At 41.8% G+C, this 22,149-nt stretch overlaps 1 protein-coding gene across 2 annotated transcripts in view; it reads right to left on the bottom strand.

The window, feature by feature from the left end:
• PIK3AP1 (phosphoinositide-3-kinase adaptor protein 1) overlaps window positions 1-22,149 on the bottom strand; it is a 148,225-nt gene that overhangs the window by 40,950 nt on the left and 85,126 nt on the right. For both annotated transcript variants that reach the window (XM_027859633.1, XM_027859642.1), the window contains exons 5-8: window positions 21,067-21,209; window positions 20,808-20,940; window positions 18,212-18,408; window positions 12,248-12,437 (exon numbers count right to left, since the gene is read on the bottom strand). In XM_027859633.1, the coding sequence (XP_027715434.1) occupies window positions 12,248-12,437; window positions 18,212-18,408; window positions 20,808-20,940; window positions 21,067-21,209 (663 nt within the window). The remainder of the gene's footprint in view (window positions 1-12,247; window positions 12,438-18,211; window positions 18,409-20,807; window positions 20,941-21,066; window positions 21,210-22,149) is intronic.

Below are 22,149 nucleotides of genomic sequence, written 5' to 3'. Positions count from 1 at the left end.
AAGCAAAATCGACATAACCAAAGAGAATTCCCTCTATATTCAATAAGTTTCTCTGTATGTTTACCTGTTGCTTATATTGGGTTTGTGTTACATTAGAAACACTTTGTATTACATTATAATGAACCTAAACTGGAGGGTCTCCTGAAAGCCTTCATACTTCTAATTCTAATTCTGCATCTTATGTGACTGTCATTTAACACTGACTTTGGCATAGAACCCTGGGCACTGGGCATTTAGTAAGTATACTGTGACTTCACTAACTGAATCAGTCGGCAATCAAACTTCATTTACTAAGCATCTACCATGTGTCAGGCACTGAGTTAAGCATCGGAAATACAAAAAAAGGGTAAAATCAGTCCCTGCCATTCCAGGAGCTCACATGCTAATGCTGAACACAGTTCTGTGGATTGAGAGCATCCTGATGCCAAGCAAAGGGCATGCTCTAAAAAGGTCAAATGACTTCAACTATTTAATTTGGTCAGAATGTATAATTTTAGTTTTCAAGCAATTAACTAACCTTCATTAAGCTAGAACTGTGCTAGAAGCAGATGTAGTTGGGTGGTAGCAAGTGATAAGCAGAAAGAATGGAAACTGTGAGAGGGAAAGAGCCCTCATCCCCTGAAGTTAACCCCTCTGGGGCAAAGGCCCATCTACCATACTAATTATGGGGCTGACCTTAGATGAGTCAAAGATAAACTGAAAAAGGGTAAAACTTGCTGATCTAACAAACAAAAGAAGCATTTAACAGGCCTCTACAATGAGAAGGAGCTTAGGGTAGTGACTGTTGACCTGGCCTTGAAGCCAGAAAGGTCTTGCCTCCGACACATACTAGCTGGGTGACCCTGGGCAAGGCCTTTCACTGCTCAGTATTCTAAAGAACTCTCTAAGACTCTGGCGTACAGAGAAGGTGCTAACCTGCCTTGGTGGAGGAAACTCCCTCATCAATCTATCAGGGCACTAAAGTTGATGAAAGGGGCGGTGCAGAGAATATGAAGTTTAAATTTGACAAAGCCCCTATGTTCTTACTCCAAATCTAGCTCTCTGTCAACCGTGCCACCTAGCTTTGAAGAATCACATTCAGACATTTTGTGAAGGAATGAGCCAAGAGTGACACCAAATTCTAAAAAAGCGACTACATGATACACCTCATAGAGGCGTGAATCTATAATACTTAGGCATGTGGAAACTTTATTCCATTTAGGAGTGGCTTTAAAAGAAGAACCTGTCAGCACACAGAGTACAGTAAAACCTGATATGTCCAGAAGGGCTCTGAACAAGGAAGTGCCAAGTCTTCTCGCTAAAAGAAAGAACCTTTGACCAGTGGTACAATGGCTGCACGCCTCAACATTATAGCAGAGTCGCTGTGTTGTCTTGTTTCACCTGCCAGAAGGAACAGAGCAGAGCCAGTGGCTGTGTCTAAAAAAAGCCAGCCTTTTCACGTGAGAATCACAAGAAGTAACAGAAAATGAGAGGAAAAAAAAGAAAGAAGGAAAGCTGAGAAAAAGAAGAAAGAGAATAGTGGAAGATGGTAGAAGCAACATCAGTAGAGGTGATGGCCATCAGAACAGTGAGGCGGGTGGGGAGCTGAAGACATTCCGACAGGATAAGTCAGCATGGAAGGGAAAGAAGGAAGAAGGCACAGTCCTGAAGTCTGGGGATCTGAGGCAGAGGCGAGGAGGGAGAAGTTAGATGCTGGGTAGCATTGTGGATAGCACTAGGTTTGGGAGTCAGGAAGACCTGAGTTTGAATTCCATCCCTGACACTAATTGTGTGACCGATTCCTAAGCAAGTTACTTAATCCCTCCTGACCTCGGTCCCCTCATATGCAAAATGGGGACAATACCAGTACCTACCTCAAAGGCTTGTTGTCAGGATCAAATCTAGGGAGATGATATAAGTGCTCTGCAAAGCTTAAAGCTCTGTATAGATTCTAGCTATTGTTATTCTTACTGGTTTTTTTTTAAATTTTTTTAAGCAATTGGGGTTAAGTGACTTGCCCAGGGTCACACAGCTAGTAAATGTCAAGTGTTTGCTCTGAGGCCGTATTTGAACTCAGGTCCTCCTGACTTCAGGGCCGGTGCTCTATCCACTGCGCCACCTAGCTGCCCCTGTTATTCTTCCTATTAATAAAATTATAACAAAATGTTGTCGAATGTAAAGCATTGTACCCTCAGTACTGTAGTCTTTGCACTAGACATAGGGAATTTATACTGTGTTTGTGAGCCAGGGGTGTGTGTGTGTGTGTGTGTGTGTGTGTGTGTGTGTGTGTGTGTGTGTGTGTGTGTGTGTGTGTGTGTGTGAGAGAGAGAGAGAGAGAGAGAGAGAGAGAGGAAGAGAGAGAGAGAAAGAAAGAGAGAAGTAGAAGAAGAAGAAGAGAGACAGAGAAGACAGAAAGACAGAGAACAGAGAGACAGTCAAAGACTGACAGATACAGAGAAAGACAGAGACACAGAAAGAGACAGAGAAATAAAGATCAAGACACCTACACCTCAACAGGCCCTGAGGGCTTCAGGGTACAATGATGAAGGCTTGCTTCCTACCAGCCAGTATTTCCATGTGTACAGTGGAACAGCAGATGAATTAGGACCCACACCGCCTAGATCTGCTTCTGCAATCATATCTGTAGCTCAGTGCCATAGCTGGTGTTCGTGAGAATGACCTTGAGTCACTGAGACAAAGTTAACATATGTTTAATATGCTCCAGCCAAGAAGAAATGTGGAAGCACACAATATATCCTGGGAATATCTTCAGCAGAGCAGCATGAACGAAAGAAAGGGCATTGGATGGGGCGTCAGAGGACCTGGGCTTAAATCCCAGCTCCGCCACCCACTACCCATGACTTTTAAATATATTCTTCCAAAAGGCAGTGCATTTCCTATCAATAGAAGCAAAGTCTGGAAATACATGAAATTATATGAAAGGTATCCTAGTATAATTAGTGGGAAGAACATAGATCAAAATACTTGGTTTAAATCTTGGCTCTGCTGCTTACTAACTGTATGACCTTAGGTAAGTCATTTCAATTTTCTCTTGGCTTCCCCATCTGTAAAATGGGTAACTGATATCTATCCCTTTCAAATCTGGAATAACACATTACTTCAGTGCAGGGTATTCTGGAAAATAAGTGTACTACAAGTAGCTCAAGTCCCCCATCCTAGAACAGAGTGAGAGCCTCTAATGTCAAGCTCAAATCTAAAATCCAATGGCTGCCTTGCTAGCAGCAGAGAGGACCCAAAAATTAAAAGGCAAAGTATTTAATATGGATAGAATTGCAAAGTGAGTAATAAGGAAAAAATTAAGCAATAGATGCATCCTCACTTCCATCAAAAAAAGGATAACAGCTGCCTCTGAGACTCAAGTTTTGGTTGGGGGTGGGAGGGAAGACATGAGATTAGACCAGAGGGTCTAGCCTAGGGCAAAAGGGAAATCTTCAGTCACATAGCTTTTGAATCTCTGAGTGCGGTATGCACCCCTTCCCACCATCTCAGCCACAACCAATCTCTCTCAATCAGCAGCCCCCAGATTGTTCTAGACAGTCAGCTGGTGAGCTATGTGGCTGCCATCCTCCTTGCTCTAGATGCCACCGTACTTGTTTCATCCACATGGCTCTCTCTTTCCTCCATCTCGGAAGCATCCATAAGCACTGAGTCAATCAATTTGCCTAAACTGAGTGCCGGCTTCACTTTATAATGTAATCACCCAGTGCTATGGGTCCAGTGCCCCATGGGAAATACAGTCAATTCCCTTGTACCTACCCCTAGTAAATACTTTAATGATCTAATTCAAAGGCTGGTTATGAAGCAATGACTTAACAAACTCGTGTTACATAAATGCGAGGTATTATCATTACTATTATTACTGTATATAAAACTAAAGAATCCAGAAACTACTCTGGACACTGTATGCAATACCCAAGCTTTGTAATCCTCATCCAAATCCATGCTGTCAAATTATCAGGGGTCTAAAGATCACACCAAAGCAGGGAAAAGCCAAAAGAAGGTCAAGACACTCCTTTACTCCCTAGATAGTGAACGATATAACCTCTGTGAAGACTTCTCAGGGTGGTGACAAAAAGACTGTCTCGAAATTAGAGATAGGCTCTGAGAGAACGAACAGGCCATAAGTTTAAATTACCTAAACCTATAGTTGGAGTCGCTGTACCACACAACAGCATAAGAAATCTCTGAAGATAAATCCACCTGCTGTAGATCTCTACATGTTATATTTTCCCAAGTAGAAGGCAGGCACTTTCTCTTCTCAAATTGAATTATACATTAAGGACTGTACCCTCAAGAAACTAAACACATAGGAATGTGGCTTTCACGTCATACATATGAGGCTGGAACAAACATGATAAGAAAAGGATCGTAAATCTCTATAAACTTTCATTTACTGTAACAAAAGTATCATTACCCTAGTCCTTGTGGTGATGTTCACAGTTAAGCTACATCAAGTAATAACAATAATAGCAAACATTTGCGTTACGGTTCAAGGTTTGCAAAACACTTCACGTGTTATTTCATCCTCACAATTGTGAGAGGAGGTAGGAACTATTATTACGCCCATTTTATAGATGAGCAAACTGAGATTTAGAGAGGTCAATGCCCAGGGTTACACAACTAATTAGTGTCTGGAACAGGATTTGAACCCAGGTCTTCCCAAATCCAGGTCTGGCATTCAATCCACTGAGTTTCCCCCTCAAAAGTAGTTTGCTGAAGGAGAAAAATCCTGCTGTTCTTCCTCATCTGGCATTTTAGTTTAGAAGGATTTGGATTTAATAATAGCTAAGCAAACAGTTTTGTGGGCCCCCTCCCACACGTGCATTGTTGAGACTACATCTTACAGTTATTTTGATACCTGTTCAAGCATAACCCACCTTTGTCTGAAAATTTCCATTTGTCATCAGAACCTCAGATTGTCAGCAATTCACTTAACCAGCATTCACGTGGAAGACAGATCCCACCCCCAATTCCAGTTTTTCTGGTCAGTTCATTCCAATTCTCCTACAAGTATTCCCCCCAGGCTTATCAAGGTACGCAACATTCAAAGGTCAGTTTAATCAGACTGCCTTAATACAAAGGCCTCTCTGTTCAACTTCCAATTCATCTCAAGGCTTCCCACTGTGGCTATTTCTTGCAGTTTTATACTTCCCCTTAATCTACCTGGGAAAGAAACAAAAAGCCTGTAGTTTGGAATATTTACGATAAGTAAAGATGTCCCCCTGAGAAGCCATTAAATAAAAGCAGACTCCTTGCTCCAGGGATGGGAGATGCCTGGGAACAGAGGAAAAGAAAAAGTAGAGGACCTTCCTAAGAAGAGGCTGGAGTGGGCAAAGGAATCTTCTGTTTTTCAGGTTTTCTGTATTTACTAATATCCTAGGACAGGGATTTTTAACCTGGGTCCAAGGAAACCCAAAGGGTCTGTGGATAAATTTTAGGGGACCTGTGAACTTGGATAGGAAAATAAACAGACAAACAAATAAATAAATGGATGGATGAATTTATAAATAAATATATATCGCATATATATGCATATACATACATACACATATACTTATATATGCTTGTTTTAATATAATTGGTTTCCTTTGTAATCCTGTATTTTTTACTTAATGCATTTAAAAACATGATTCTGAGAGGGATCCCTAGGCTTTCCAGACTGCCAAACATATCCATGCCACCCGAAAAGCTTAGGAGCCCCTGCCCTGGGAGAAAAAGTACATTGTTTATTTGTTTTCTTTAAACCTTTCTCCTCTATTGTTGTGTTTGCCACTTTCTCTAACATTGTAATGCTGTAATACTGTGTTTAATTCAACACACACTTTATTAAGAGCATGCTGCACTGGGTGATTTGGGGAGATATAAAAGGACACGAGGTTTTGGATTACTGCCCAAGTCTTGATGTCTTGTTGGAAGGAGGGGAGGAAGGACTGATAGAGTGCAAAGGAAAGGAAGCAGGAGCTGGTGAACTGGCAGGTACTCAGGCAGGGTGGGATCCAGGCTCTGGGGTTTCAGCTGCAAGAATCCAATTGCGCCTAGCTATATCGCTCCCCACTCCCAGAATTCTTTGGAATAGGATTCATACAGCCCATTCTGAGCCAATCCCCAGGGGGTCAGGCCAAAGAAGCAGGGGGAGGTCCTTGTGTGTGACAGGGTGTTCTCTCTTCTGACCACCTTGTTTCCCCATAGATATACCAGAATACAAACTTAAAACCAATTTCCATTCAGGATCATTGACACGGAGCAGGAATAGTATGGTTTCAGAGATTATAGGGCTTTCTAATTCAAAAATATCTTCCCACCTGTCTCTGTTCCAACACAAGTCAAAGCCTTTTGCTTCACATTTAGACAGAGGGCTTAAAAGGAAAAATATGCCTGGAAGCAATAATGTGGATAGAAATTTAATCATACTAAAGTGTAAATGACAGACGCAAGAGCTTTTCCAGTTAATAGGAAAAGGGGGTTAAATAAAGAAAAATTGGTGCCTGAAATAACAGGAGGTGCCAATGATGGAAGGGAAGAGTCCAGAAAGGGGAGTTTGGATGTGCAGAAAGCTAGCCCTGAGCTTCCCAACTTTGTCTGTGGTCAATCTCACCAACCCTCTGCTATGCTTCTACACAGAGAAGCTGCTCTCTGGTATTTTATGTCCCTGGGAGTCACGTATGCCAGCAGCACCATGGGAACATTGATTTGCAAAACAGATGATGACACACTGTGACTGGATGTGGGGAAGCCACATAATGAAGCAATCTTGGGTTTCGGTTCAACAAACTCTGTGAAGGGGAACGGGGTCACTTGAAACTTGATATCTTGGGGAAAAAGAATCCTACTCAAAGTTCCAATGCCTGCTGGGAGACCTAATTCTGCCACTAGCCACCTATGCGACTTTAGCTCAATGACTTCACCCCATGGACCTCAGTTTCCTCATTTGTAAAACAGAACAGTTGGACAAGATGCTCTTGTTAGGCACCTTTCAAATCTAACATCCTACATCATTGTGACCCTTTTTCTGAGATGATTTGTAAAAAGCATAGGAATTACAGAGTTAGATACAGGGGCATGCTGGAACCAGCTTTTGTTATTGTTGTTCATCCTTCATTCTCCAAAAAGACCAATGACATCATGGGGTGATGTCTAGACTTGCTTATGAATTGGATTTAAGTGAGGCACAGTTGTACAAAGTCTTCAACCCCACTCAAGGTTGTTAAATATTCAGTGCGAACATTTTCACCTCGGAAATCATCAAGCGCTACCAATTAGGGCTTGATTTATTATTTGGTTAACTTAAGAAGGTGACGGAGGACATGTTAATAGTACAAATTAAACTTAAAAGTGTATCACAGATATATATAGATATATATATATATACACACACATATATATACATATATATATATACCTACATACACATACACATATGTATATGTGTGTGTGTACGTGTGTATACATATATACCCCCTCCCCAAGAGTCTGTTGTTAAACATTTACCAGCATACCTCTGGCTGGAAGGGACCTTTATCAAATCATTAATCCAACTTCCTCATTTTATAGATGAGGAGAATGAGGCCCAGAGAAGGGGAAGCAATTTGAACTCTGATTCTCTGACCCAAAATCCAATGCTCCTTCCACAATACAATTAGTCAGGTGCTTGGAGAAACTGGTTAACCAGCTTCTTCTTGTTATTTAGCTGTCCAGTTAGGCACCTAAACATGAATAAATTTTGGGGGAAATACCCTGGATTCAAATAGCAGATTTCTCACTTAGGAGCTGCGTGACTTTGAGCAAGTAGCTAGACTTCTCTGGGCTTCAGTTTCCATCATCTGTAAAATGAAGGGGTTTGACTCAGTGGTCTTGAAGGGTCTTTGGGGCTCTCCATCTTAGAAGCCTAGGTCCTAGGATCCTAAATTATAAGCAAATTTAAGTTAAAATGATTAGCGAGGGCCAGAACAGTGGTAAGATGGGAAGGGTCTGTAGCAGCCTGTTCATTTTACTGTTTAATTTACACACCGGGTCTAGTAAGGGGGAGGGGGTATAAGACCCCTGGGATCAGTGAGAGCTTTACAGTTTAATCAAACACTTCTATCACAATAACCTTGTAAAGGAAGCATCGAAAGCACCTTAACCTCCATTTTGCAGAGGGAGATAATGAAGGTCTGGAAGATTAAACATAATTTAATCTTTAATATTTAATAATAACTTGTCCCAAGTCATTCAAATAGCCAGTGGAAGAAAGAGGACTAGAACCCGGGTCTCCTGATCACCTGTCCAGTGTTCTTTAAGCTAGATGCTAGAACTTATAAAAAATGAGTGCTCTCCACTTTACAATGAGGCTCTACGTGGGAGGCTGTACAATTATCCCCTTTCTTATATGTACTGCTCACAGGGATTCTGAACTCCCAGGGAAGAGATACCCAGTATCCTCTTTCTTCTTGTTCCTTGTAGAGAAGGAAAGGTAGATCTATTTAACTGGCATTAAGTCACTGGGGAAAGTACCGTGGAAGCGGGCCCTGGAGAAGGACATCTCTGAAATGTCATTCACTTTTATAAGTGTTTCTCAAGTTCCTGCTCTTGTGGAACAAAGCATTGTGTTAGATCCTGGGATCAGAGGGACAGAGACCACATAGTCCCTGACTTCAAGGAGTTACAATTAAAAGGTGGGGGAGCAGCTAGGTGGTACAGTGGAGAGAGCTCTGGCCTTGGAGCCAGGAGGACCTGAGTTCAAATCCGGCCTCAGACACTTGACACTTATTAGCTGTGTGACCCTGGGCAAGTCACTTAACCCCGACTGTCTCACCAAAAAAAAAAAAAAAAAAAGGCAGAGGGAAGGAGGGAAGAGAAGGAAAGTCTACACAGATAACCATGAAAGGAGAGAGAGCTATGGTGGAAAGGAGATACTCTGGGCAAAATACAATAAGAGATTTTATGAGGAAGAAATTGCTTTCAGCTGGTTGGTTGGCAGGGAGGGAGAACCAGGGAAGGTTTCACAGAAGAATGAAACCTGGAAGCAATTGATGTCAACAGAGCCTGGATGGAGGGAAGAGAGAAGGACAGGATAAGTAACCAACTGGAGGTAAGACTGGGCAGATAAGAAAGAGAGAGGAAGATTGTTCTACTTTGACTGAAGTATGTGAAGGGAGATAATATGAGAAGGGAACACTCTGACAGAACTACGTAGGGGCCTTTGTATGTCCGGCCTTCTTGCTTCGCATAGGGTTGGTGCCCTTTGCCGAGTAGGAACGGACTATTTTGATTGCCCATAGCAGGTAATGACACAGGCACACCCCAGAGTAGGTCACTTTGCCCACTGGGACTACTGTTTCCCAGTAACAGCAAACCCCACCATGATGGCATTCAGGCAACAGCCGCTTAGAATACTGTCACAGTAAAACTAAACACATCCCCCCCCTTTTCCCTTCCCCCATGGGTAGTTTCACTTAACATCATGTTTTCTCAGAACCAATGAATGATTTCAGGTGATGAACGACTGCAAAGATTTGCTTGACGACGGAATGCCTCACTTGCCTATCCAGCACAGAGGTTCATGCCGAGACCCAGAGCCTAATGACTTTCAGGTTGTAGGATTCCTTCCATCAGCATGGTGTGACCATCAACTAATGGGACTGGGGTTTTAAGCTACACTCCAGAATTTATCAGAAAGAGTGCTCTCCCCTTCAAAGCAGTTACCAGGGGAGGCTAGACGATTACTCCAACAACAATGCTCTTATTTAAAACATTTTTGGAACTCCCTTTTGGAAATTTCTCCTCCTATTTTCTTTATTTCTTTCAAAGGCACTGGCACAATCCAGTCTCTATCCGTCCTTGACTCCTCATGTTTCCTTCATCCCACACGTTCCCATAAGTGGCCAAGTCTTGTCGATTCTCCCTCACCGACATCTCTCATCTGAGTTCCAGTCAGTAACACTCTCATGGCCACCGCCTCATGCAGACCTTCATCCCCTGGACTATTGTAACATCCTTCCTGCCTCCAATCTACCCTCCACACAGCTGCCAAGTTGACATTCCCAATGCACTAATCTAACCGTGTCATTCTTCTGCTCGAGAAGGACCAAGGCCTCCTGCCTCTAGGATAAAAACAAGCTCCTCTGTTTGGTTTTACAAGCACTTCACAATCTGACTCTAGCCTAGGCTCAGACCTTTCCAGGTTTGCTTGTACACTATTCCTTTTCCTGCATTTATCTTCTAGCCAAATTGGCTTACCTGCTATGCCCATACTAAACATTCCATCTTGAGGTCTTTGCACAGGCTTCCCCCAAAACTATTCTCCCTGCTCACCTCTGCCTCATGGAATCCTAGGATCCCTTTAATCTCTGGCTTTGCCTTTAAAGAAATTTCTCTTTAACTGCATAAGGCCAGAGATAAAGCAGAAAAAAGGCAATGAATGTCAACTGTTAAAACACAATGAAGATTCGTAATGGTATAATTTGTGGTAAATGTTTGCTTTAGAAAACATATGTCTTGGTGCTTTTTTATCTTTTTTTTTTCAGGCAATTGGGGTTACATGACTTGTCCAGGGTCACACAGCTAGTAAGTGTCAAATGTTTGGTCTGAGGCCGGATTTGAATTCAGGTTCTCCTGACTTCAGGGCTGGTGCTCTATCCACTGTGCCACCTAGCTGCCCCTTGGTACTTTTTTAGAACCGCATTAAGTGTGCAGTTTTAATGAAGATTTATTTTAAAATACAAATAATGGTATAGAAATTCCTGGTTATGAATGTGGACATTGAGACAGACACGCCACCGCCACCTGGTGGAGGCACAGCTGAATTTCAAGGGCAGCTGCTTTTATTTTATTTTATTTTTTTCCCGTTTGGGGTTTTTCTTTCTTTTTCTTTTTTTTCCAGAGAAAAGGTGAATAAATCCCTTTGGAAGCTGGATTTCCAGAATTAACTAAAGTCAGAGTTGTAGACTCTTACAGAGCCTGTAAGCCTGTACACAGATTCTGACAGCTGACCTCTGAGATCATCTAGTCAAATTCTCCACTTGACAGAGAAATAACCTGGAGTCCGGAGCAGGTCAGGCACTCACTTGCCCAAGTTTGCATGGCTGCCCAGAGTCAGGACCTAGATGTGACAGCTTCATCCCCCAGGTATGATGGGATAATGAGAGCTAGTGGCAGTCACCAGGCTTAGACTCATTACCCTATTAATGCTTAATGACTAAGGCTGGGTTACAAAGAAACCTGTTCAGGAGCCAGTAGTTAAATTTCCCCCCGTGAGCATTTACACCACAAAAATCCACAAATGCTACAAATCAGGGCTTGACTTATCCTTTGGTTGATTGTCCAGACTTAAGAAAGTGGTAACAAAAATGTTTATGTTGTTCGTTCAGTCATACCTGATACTTGGTGAACTCATTTGGGGTTTTCCTGTCAAAGGTACTAGAGTGGTTTGCCATTTCCTTCTCCAGCTCATTTGACAGATGAGGAAACTGAGGCAAACAGGGTTAAGTGACTTGCTGAGGTTCACACAGCTAGTAAGTATCTGAGGTTGGATTTGAACTTGGGTCTTTCTGACTCCAGGTTCAGTGCTCTATTCACTGGGCAATCTGGCTGCCCTGAAAATGTTGATTATACAGATTAAACTTAAAAGTGTATCATGGGTATATTTTTTCCCAGAGAGATAGTTGTTAAACATTTGCCAGCATGCCTCTGGTTACAAATCCTAAGTTACAAACAATAATGGTTCACACATAAGTTTTCAAAGTGTTTTACAGATGTTATTGGATCAGACAATGGCACAACTATGCCCTGGGAACTGTGTAGCCAGATCTTCATTTCCAGGGAAACTAGTGCCTGGGAGGAAGGGATATTTAGTCATGAGGGATCTGATGGAAATCCTAGGACAGGAGTTCTTAACCTTTTTTTGTATCATGGCCCTCTTTGGCTACCTGATGAAGCCTTTGGACCCCTTCTCAGACCAAAGAACTGAATATATAAAAGTGTCTAGTGAATCCGTTAAGAAGGCCCAAGGTAACGGCAACCCTCAGTTCCAGTACCCTGCCGTCCACACAAAGAGTAGCTAACAACCCAGAGGAAGTCAGGAGAAGAAATCTGCTCATGACAGCTCATTCTTCACTTACTCAGCTTTTATGACTGCACAACTTTATGTCAAACAGGATCTGGGCCTCTGTAGGGTGCATAGCAGGGTTCTGCCCACCTCAAACACAGAGGAAATCCTCTTTCCAATAGAAAAACAGAAGTGCAATGGCCATCTCATTCTGCTACTTACAAAGATCCTCCGTGGATGCTGGAGACAGAGCAGCCATGGACTCATACAGTTCCTCATCGCAGCCAGGATTGAGGGAACATTTCATCAGCAAGTCTGTGGAAAGGTGGGCCATTGACTCATACATGGAGTCATCCTCCTCCCCTTGCATTAACTCTTCCTTAATGTGACTCTTCAGCATGTCCACCGTTTCCTGAAAGAAGAGACAATACCCACCAGGCCTCACTTAAGCTGAAATGGTGCTCTGGGTAGGGCTGCCATCTTGACTACTGACTGGCTACAAAATGGGAAAGAAATTATAAGATGAAAGAAATGTGATAGAGCAAGGCCCTTCGAGATCTATCAAACCAACACTCAAAAGGCGATACATTCTGGGCTTAACTGTTCTCTGGGCTTTGGCTTTCATTCAACAATTCAATTCCAGGGACATTTATTAATTGCCTACTGTGTACTAGGCACTGTACCATATTATATGTTGTTATTGTTGTTCAATTGTTTCAGTCAGGTGTGACCGTCCCTGACTCTATTTGGGGTTTTCTTGACAAAGATACTGGAGTGGTTTGCTATTTCCTTTTCCAGCTCATTTTACAGATGAGGAAACTGAGGCAAACAGGATTAAGAGATTTGGCCGGGGTTACAAAGCTAGTAAGTGTCTGAAGCTGGATTTGAATTTAGGAAGATGAGTTTTTCTAACTCCAAGCCCAGCATTCTATTCACTAGGTCACCTAGCTGCCCTTTCTGGCACATAGTAGGCCCTTAATAAATGTTTATTGCTTGATTGATACGTATAAAAATAAATGTTATATATGGAGGTGGAAAATGAGGGGAAAGAGGGGAAATGAGAGAAAGATAGCATGGCATAGTAGACAATCAGACTTAGAGTCAGAAAGACTCAGGTTCACATTCTGCCACTGAAATGTACTAGCTGGATGACCATGAGAAAGTAATTTAATGTCTCAGTGCCCTAGGCAAATCTCTAAAGCTCTAAGTTACAGATAGGGTGCTAACCTGCATCAGTTTAGAGAGTTTCTGCACCAGGAAAGGTCTAGAAGTGCAGACCAAAAATACGTAACAAATACTTATTGAATAAGTTGAAGATATTATATATTCTGTAGGCTGGTAGCTGGCACAGTGGATAAAGTGCTGGGCCTGGAATTAGGAAGACTCATCTGCCCAAGTTCAAATCCAGCCATAGACACTTAATATCTGTGTGACCCTGGGTAAGTCATTTAACCCTATTTGCCTCAGTTTCCTCATCTGTAAAATGAACTGGAGAAGGAAATGGCAAACCACTCCAGTATCTTTGCCAAGAAAACCCCAAATGGGGGTCATGAAGAGTCAGACATGAGTGAAAACGACTGAACAACAAACACTGTATATTCTAAGATGTTATTTGGTGCCCTAGCATTCCTTCTTCCTTACCCTAATATACGTTCCCATCGAGGTCCTGCCTAAGGTGATAAAACCTAAGTGTCCACCCTACAGCAAGGATCATGCTAGCTATAGTTGTTTCACAGTCCTAGAATAAAAATTTGTACTAGCTGGCCTTCTGCGTCAAGCCCATCCTCCTTAGGTAGGACCCACCTGTCTAATGGTATTTTTCACCACACACCAAGACTTGTCATTGGCTCTCATCAGGCTCATCTCTCCACTGCTTCCTCACTGCCCTCCAACATTCCCAACTCTGACTTTTCTCACATGTTGTTACACCAGCCCAGAATACTTTGCCTACTCCATATCAATCCGAATCTTATCCATCCTTCAAGTCCTGGAGGCAATGAGGTACATCAGAAAGAGAGATGGATTCAGATTCAGACAACCTGGATCTCCAGGTTTGACACTTATTTATTCCCTGTGTAATTTTGGCAGGATCTGAATTCAGTTCTTCCTGACTCCAAGTTCAGCATTTTATATCTTAGTCACCTCCCTCAGGGATATTGTGAGGTACCAGTGAGACCATGTGTATAAAACACTCTGCAAACTTTGAAGCAAGCACTATATTAAATTCTGCTAATTGCCATTGGTACCATCGTCCCCTTTGGGGTTTTGTTGTGCATCCTCTGTAAAATGATGAGAGTGTGTACTTCCCACTCTGAATCTATGATTCCATAATCTTCTACAAAGCCTGTCCTGATTTGCCTTCTACACTCCAGTTACCATCTAGGTTGCACCACCAAAGCCATTTGCTTCTTTATTACATGCCAGAGAATCACAGTATTTGGAAGCAGGAAGGGACCTCAGAGCCCTATCTAATTCATATACCAGGAATCCCCAACAAAAGGTCATCCATCCTCTGCTTGAAAAGCTCCAAGAAGGAGGGACTCACTCCCTCTCTAGGTAGCCCATTACCCTTTGGACTGTGCTAATTGCCTACTACATGATTTTATGGAGAGTTCTAATTGTTTTAGAGGAGCAGCATAGTATAGTGGTTAGAGCACTAGACTTAAAGTCAGGAATACCTGGGTTCAGATCCTGCCTCAGACATTTACTACATATACAACCTGGGCAAGTCACTTTACCTCTGTCAGCCTCAATTTCTTCATCTGTAAAATGGGGCTATCTCTAAGGGTTGTTGTATAGAACGAATGGGATAATCATGGGATTGTTAATCTTGAGCTGGAAGGGACTTTAGGATCTTCTAGTCCAATACTCTCCCCCCTCGCATTTTATAAACGAGGAAACTGAGGTTAAGTGACTTTCCCAATATCACATAGGTACTAAGCGTTAGCAGCAGGATTTGCACCCTGATCCTTTAATTCTAGAGTCATTGCTGCCTCCCCAGATAACACAGATAAAGCTCTCTGCAAACTATAAAGTTCCATATAGATATGAGTTATTATTACTTTAGTAATAATAGTAGTAGTAATAATCATAATGGTAGTAATAGTAGTCAATAGTAATAGTAGTAGTCGTCATGTTAGTAGCAGTAGTCATAGTAGTAATAATAGTAGTAGTAGTAATGGTAGCAGTAATCATAATAGTAGTAATAATCATAGTAGTAGTGGTAGTAATAGTAGTAGTAAGAGTACTAGTAGTCATAGGAGTAGTAATCATAATAGTAATAATAGCAGTAGTAGTCATAGTGGCAGTAATAGTAGTAGTAATAATCATAGTAGTAGTAATAGTAGTAGTTGTCATGGTAGTAGTACTTGCCATAGTAGTAATAAAAGTAGTAGTAGTAGTAATGGTAGTAGTAATCATAGTAGTAGTGGTGGTAATCGTAGTAGTAGTCATAGTAATAATAGTAGTAGTAGTAGTCATAGTGGCAGTAATAGTAGTAGTAATAATCATAGTAATAGTAGTAGGAGTAATAGTACTAGTAGTCACAGTAGTAATAATAGTAGTAGTGATAGCAGCACTAATAGTAGTAGTAGTCATAGCAGCTCTAATAGTAGTAGTAGTCATAGTAGTAGTAATAATCATAGTAATAGTAGTCATAGTACTAGCAGTCATAGTAGTAATAACAGAGTAGTCATAGCAATTCTAATAGCAGTAGTCATAGTAGTAGTAATAATCATAGTAATAGTGGTAATAATAGTAGTATTAGTAGTAGTCATAGTTGTAATAATAGTAGTACTAGTCATAGTAGTAGTAGTAGTTACAGTAGCAGTAATAGTGGTAGTAGTCATCATAGTAATAGTGGTAGTTCTGGTAGTAGTAGTTGTTGTTGTAGCAGTAGTAGTAGTCCTAATGGTCAGTTTCATTTCCCTAATTGGATTAAGTTACTTGAGAACTTAAACGTTTTTTTTTAATTCCCCATAACACTTAGCAATACTAGGAAAAAACAAGGTACTTGATAAATACTTGGTTTATGCCTCATGCCCTGTGGGAATTTACATCTTTAAAACTCTGCACAACTTTACTTTGCAATCAGTTTTTGTAGTTCATAATCTCATTTCAATATAAACCCACTAAAATTCTAATTTTCTTCACCACTGTGTCAACAAGGATGCTAAAAATGGCTTACATTTACATAGAATTTTAGAGTGGACCACACACTTTCCATACAACAAGCCCAGAAGTAGCGCTAGTGTTTTCCCCATTTTGTAGATGAAAAAACTGAGACTCAGGGAGGTTCAGTGACTTGCATGGGACCAAACCAACTAGCACATATCTGAACCAAGACTCAAACCCATTTTTCCTAGCTAGAAAAACTGATGCTTTCCCTCTATTGCATAGTGGCTAATTTGTGAATAACACTGACCCTGGTTCCAAGTATTTGGGGATGGGTGGTCAAATGTTTGAAGTCAATGCTCAGAATTTGGATTTGATGTATAGGAGACAAAAGACCTTTGCAAAATACTTAGGAAGGAAGAGATAGTGTATAGGCAAGGTGGTTTTAATGGCAGGCTCTAAATTGTATTAGATGGAAGATTAGTTGGCCAGAAGAGAGGCTTCAGGGAGGGGGCTGCAGCTGCCCCAGAAAAACGACAAGAACTGAGCTGAGGCTTTGACTGAGTTGAAGGAATTAAAGGGTCAAATTTAGATCTACTGTAAATTCAAAAGACATCTTTAAAATTCACTCTTACGCAGAAATAAATGAAAGAAATTCATCTTACTAAAGAAACAGCTTTCCTTATCCTTTCATTATACTCATGTATAATTTAGTGGAAGGCACCCAGGCAGCATATGTCTGCTCAGCCCTAGACTCATGACTATATATATATATATGTCAGCGTGCATGAAGGCACACACACAGAACCAGTTGTCAGTTAGTTAGTCAATAAGCACTTATTAAGCACCCACTATGTGCCTGAAACTAGACTAGGCACTAGGGAGAGTGTAAATAAGGGTACCTGGCTGAGGAGAGAACTGTCTGTGGGGAAGGGTAAGAGAACACAGAGGCTTTGGGTACATTGGTTCATGTTCTTGAAAGCAAAGACCTTGTCTTAAGCATATCTCCAAAAGATACCCGTCGGTGCTACACTTAGTGGTACATATTAGGGTATACAAAAGAGACCCTTGGGTGATGATGGTGCTAATGACAATGATAGAGTTTAATACAGCGCTTTAAAGTTTGCAAAGTGCTTTAAGTACATTATTTTACTTGGGCCTCTCAATGACTCAGGGGGAGGTACTATAATAGGAGGCTAGGTGACATCATGGACAGGGACCCGGACTTGAAGTCATGAAGACTTGAGTTCAAATCCAGTCTCAGATACTTGCTAGCTGGTAACCCTGGGAAAGTCATCCGACCTCTTTGAACTTCAATTTCCTCATCTGTAAAATGGGGGATAATAGTAGCACCTACCTCATAGGGTTGTTGTGAGGACCATATGAGAAAACATATGCGAAGTGGTTTGCAAACCTTTGTTCAGTTGTTTTTCAGTCATATCTGACTCTTTGTGACCCCCACTTGGGGTTTTCTTGGCAAAAATACTCGAGTGGTTTTGCCATTTCCTTTTCCAGCTCATTTTACAGATGAGGAACTGAGGCAGATAGGGTTAAGTGACTTGCCCAAGGTCGCACAGATATTAAATGTCTGAGGCTGGATTTGAATTCAAGTCTTCATAACTCCAGGCCTGGCGCTCTATTCACTGTGCCACCTAACTGCCCTTGCAAACTTTACAATGCTATATAAATACTAGCTGGTATTAAGTGAGGTAACATGTACTTTGCAAACCTTAAAGCTCCATAGAAATGCTTTTATTATTATCTCCATTTCATAGATTATCATTTATAGCTCATCATCATTATTATTATTATATTGTCTCTGTTTTACAGATGAGGAAACTGAGGCTCAGAGAAGGTAAGCTTTTGTTAAGTGACTCGCATCAAATGACTTGCCCAGGGTCACACAACAAGTTAATATCAGAAACCAGTTTTGAACCTTGGTCTTCCTAATTCCTGGACCATCACACTGCCCAACCCCGTACTGCTTTCCCATGTTTGTCAGGGAGCATGCTTAGGAGCGAACTCTTTCCTGGTACTTCTGAATCCCAAGCCCACGCCCTACCCCAACCTTACCACATATTCGTCGATGAACTGCCGCAGGTCCCTGTAGCCGTGCTTCTCAGCAATGGTGTTGGGGTAGTGACCGTGATTGTTGGCCACGCTATAGGCTTGTAAAGCTCCAGGGCAGGTCAGCAGCAGGGCCGTGAGGTTCTTCAGTCCGTACTTTGCAGCAAAATGAAGCAAGGTGGGCAGCTCCTCATCCCGCTGAGCTGAAGAAACATTGAAGAAAACAGCCTAAGAGATGATGATCATGGTGCTGGACCCTCCTGTTGAACGTTGGAGGCGAGAGGATGGCACCAGCAGAGGAACACAGGAGGGATGCCATTGACACGTGCTCATACTCTGGGGTCAGAGATCACAGGTCCAAAGATGAGACGGCTCTTTGCAGTGAATGCAGGGTTGCTGCTGAGAAAGTGTGTCCTTGACTGGCAGGGGAAATAATGTTAACCTAAAAGGGACCAGCATTCTAAAGTGGTCTTGGGAACCAGGGGTCTTGAGCTGGAAGGGACCTTAGAGGTCATTCAGTCCAACCCCCTCGCTTTCTTTTTTTCTTTTTTTTTTCCTTTTTTTAGGCAATTGGAGTTAAGTGACTTGCCCAAGGTCACACAGCTAGTAAGTGTCAAGTGTTTGGTCTGAGGCCGGATTTGAACTCAGGTCCTCCTAACTTCAGGGCTGGTGCTCTATCCACTGTGCCTCCTAGCTGCCCCCAACCTCCTCACTTTCAAGAGGAGGAGCTGAGAGTTAAACTGAGGCTTTATGACTCTAAGTTCAGCAATCTTTCCATAATACTATACTGCCTCCTAGAAATAATAGTCAAAAAGATCATTAGGAATAATCTATTGTGTTATGACCTGGAGATTTCACAGTACTTCAAAAGCATGATGTGGGGGCAGCTAGGTGGTGCAGTGGATAGAACACTGGCCCTGGAGTCAGGAGGACCTGAGTTCAAATCTGACCTCAGACACATAGCACTCACTAGCTGTGTGACCCTGGGCAAGTCACTTAACCTCAATTGTCTCACCGAAAGAAAAATAAAACCATGATGTATAGTGGTTAGATACCAGAAGTCCCCATCCCACTTTTTCTACCCAGTTGTATATTGTACATACAGTGTGATGTTGGGTATTTCATTTAAACCCCTTAAGCCCTAATTCCCTCATATTGAAACACAGGGATAGCCTTCTCCCCAAAGGAACACCACAGGAATTAATGAATCAATGTCCATTAAGATATAGGCCAGTATGGGGTAGTGGGAAAAGCCCTAGATTTAGAGACAGAGGAATTGACTTTGAATCCTGGATCTATCACTTGCCACACTTGTAATTTTGGGCAAATCACACCACCTCTCTGGGCCTTAGTTTCCTCATCTGTAAAATGAAGGGTATGGACTACAGATTTAAGGTCCTTCCAGGTTTGACTCCTATGACAATTTGTATTTTCCTTATGGGAAGGACTTTACACAATTTAGCTTCTAAAGGTCAGGGTGCCCCTCTGGATCATAGCTTTAACTAAGCTGTACAAACCAAGTTGAACTTGTGCTTTGGTGAAGAAGTGGGAATGAAGCTTGAAGACCAGTAGAGGCCAGAGCTGAGGAATGGATTAATTTACCAATAAAAACAGATAATGTACACCCAGTGATTTTGGACTACGAAAATGATCTTTTCCCTGAAAAGGGCCTAATCTAGGATCCTTCACAGCATAGGTTATGACCATCATGGATGAAGTTCCTAAGAACACCCCCACATATTGCTCACGGTTATACCAGGAACCCAAGGGTGTGCTAGAACCATCTCATACTGAATCACAAGAGCCGGTTGTTAAATTATCAGTGTGAGCATTTACACTTTGGAAATCAAGCCAATTAAGGCTTGATTTACTGTTTTGTTGAGTGTCTGAACTTGTGAAAATGATGGGGGAAATGCTGCTTATGCAGATTAAACTAAAAAGTGTGCCTGGTATACATTTTCCCCCTGCCCCAGGAGCCATTTGTTAAATAGTTACCAAGCACATCACTACATGAAATCTATTAAGGAAAAGAGCACTGAACTAGCAATCAGGAGACTTGAACTTCAAGATTAGATCTATAAGGATCCTTCTCTATATTCTATGAGTTTACAAGATTTCATAAGTAAAAGACAGGGGCTAGATGAGTGATTTCATTGGTATAAGGGCCTCTTGATTGAAGAAACTCCTTCAGCCAATGTAGGCCGGCACCTTCTTTGCATTTTACAGTCTTCAGGAGTTGCCTAGAGCACTAGAGGGTCACTCGGCTAAATATGAGTGAGAGGCAGAATTTGAACCCAGGTCTTGGGGCTTCAAGACCAGCTTTCTGTCCACTATGCCACACTCCCTCTCATGAGTCTATGATTCTAAGTTGAAGGGCTAAAATGATAATAATAGGTAATAATAATTATAAATAACATGTACATAGTGCTTCCTATGTGCTAGGCACTGGGCAAAGCACTTTACAATTACTGTCTCATCTGATCCTCACAACAGCCCTGCTATCATTAGCCCCATTTGACAGGTGAGAACACTGACTAAGGATGGTCAGTTCTAATCAGCAGGCGGGAGTTTGCATGACCCTGGTTCCCATCTGTATACTCACTGGTCATCATATCTTCTTCTTCTAACTGGTTGATCCCAAACAGATGCAGCCCGCTTGCAGGAATATTCTTCTTCAGAGACTCAGTTAGAAGCTTATCAAGGGTTTCAATGTTGTAGGGCACAATTTTAAAGGCCTGAACATAAAAGTGAAGACAATCAGCTTGGAGGTCACACCAACTTACCAAAAAGAGAGCACGCTATTTACCCCTAATCAGCTCCTCTACCCCCCAAAAAGCTTGACTTTCTCTGAATAACCTTACCTGGCACATGAACTCTACGGGATTGGCTGCACCGGCCAACAGGTTTCCAATTTCCTCCATGTCAGTATAATAGTGGACAGTTGCTTCACATACCACTAGGTCACCTGAATAGACCTTCAGAGAAACATCTCCTGAAGATAAATCTGAGCAAAAAAGAAAGACCCCGAAGGTTAGGAAATGGGAGTAATCTAAGGCAGAGCTGGAGTTCATGAGTTCAGGGGTCCATGTAAGCTCTGTGTTGAGGTTTTTGAAATGAGCTTGGGGCTGGAAAGGAGAATTTGGGGGGGTGATGGGAGTAGAGATAGGGAGGAGCTTTGCTCACACACAGGATAGCTCATTGCTAGCTCTGTTCTTGGGCTTAAAGACTCAGGAACTCTCTGAGACTCAACTAAGTCACTAGTTAAAACTCACTGGAAAAGAAAGTTGGTTGCTTTAGGTTGCTGGCTAGAAAAAGAAAAAAAAATCCCTAGATAATTAAGTTTTATCAGTGTGAGTACTATCTCTTCTAACAGACCTCAGCCCCTTTCTGCCTTAATAATATAATATCTGACATTTCTAGTACACTATAATGTTGGAACCAAAGAAAGAAATAAGCATTTATTAAGCACCTACTATGCACCAGGCACTGTGCTAAGTACTTTATAAATATTATCTCACTTGATACTTGTAACAATTCTGGGAAGTCGGTATTATTATTATCCCTATTTTACAAATGAGGAAACTGAGGCAGACAGTAGTTAAGTGATTTGCCTTATAGCTAGTAAGTATCTGAGGCTACACTTGAACTCAGATCTACCTGACGCCAGGACACTGGGCCCTCTAGCTGCATCTGACAAAGTACTTCTGTAATGCTCCTCTTTGATCTTTATAATCACTCTATTAGGTAGTTATTTTATTATTATCCAAGTTTTACAGATGAGGAAACTGAGGCCCAGAGAAGTTACATGACTTGCCCATGGTCACACTGCTAGAGTCAGAGGCAGGCTTCAAGTCTAGGTATCTCCTGACTCCAAGTGCAGCAGGATAGCATAGCATCCTTCATGGTGTTCCTCCTAAATGGGTTTGTATGGGATCTGCCAATTC

The sequence above is a fragment of the Vombatus ursinus genome, unplaced genomic scaffold, assembly GCF_900497805.2.
Source record: "Vombatus ursinus unplaced genomic scaffold, bare-nosed wombat genome assembly UNPS02000749.1, whole genome shotgun sequence".
NCBI lineage: Eukaryota > Metazoa > Chordata > Mammalia > Diprotodontia > Vombatidae > Vombatus > Vombatus ursinus.
Note: the sequence above shows the minus strand (reverse complement) of the source record. Positions and strands in the feature narration are given on the sequence as shown.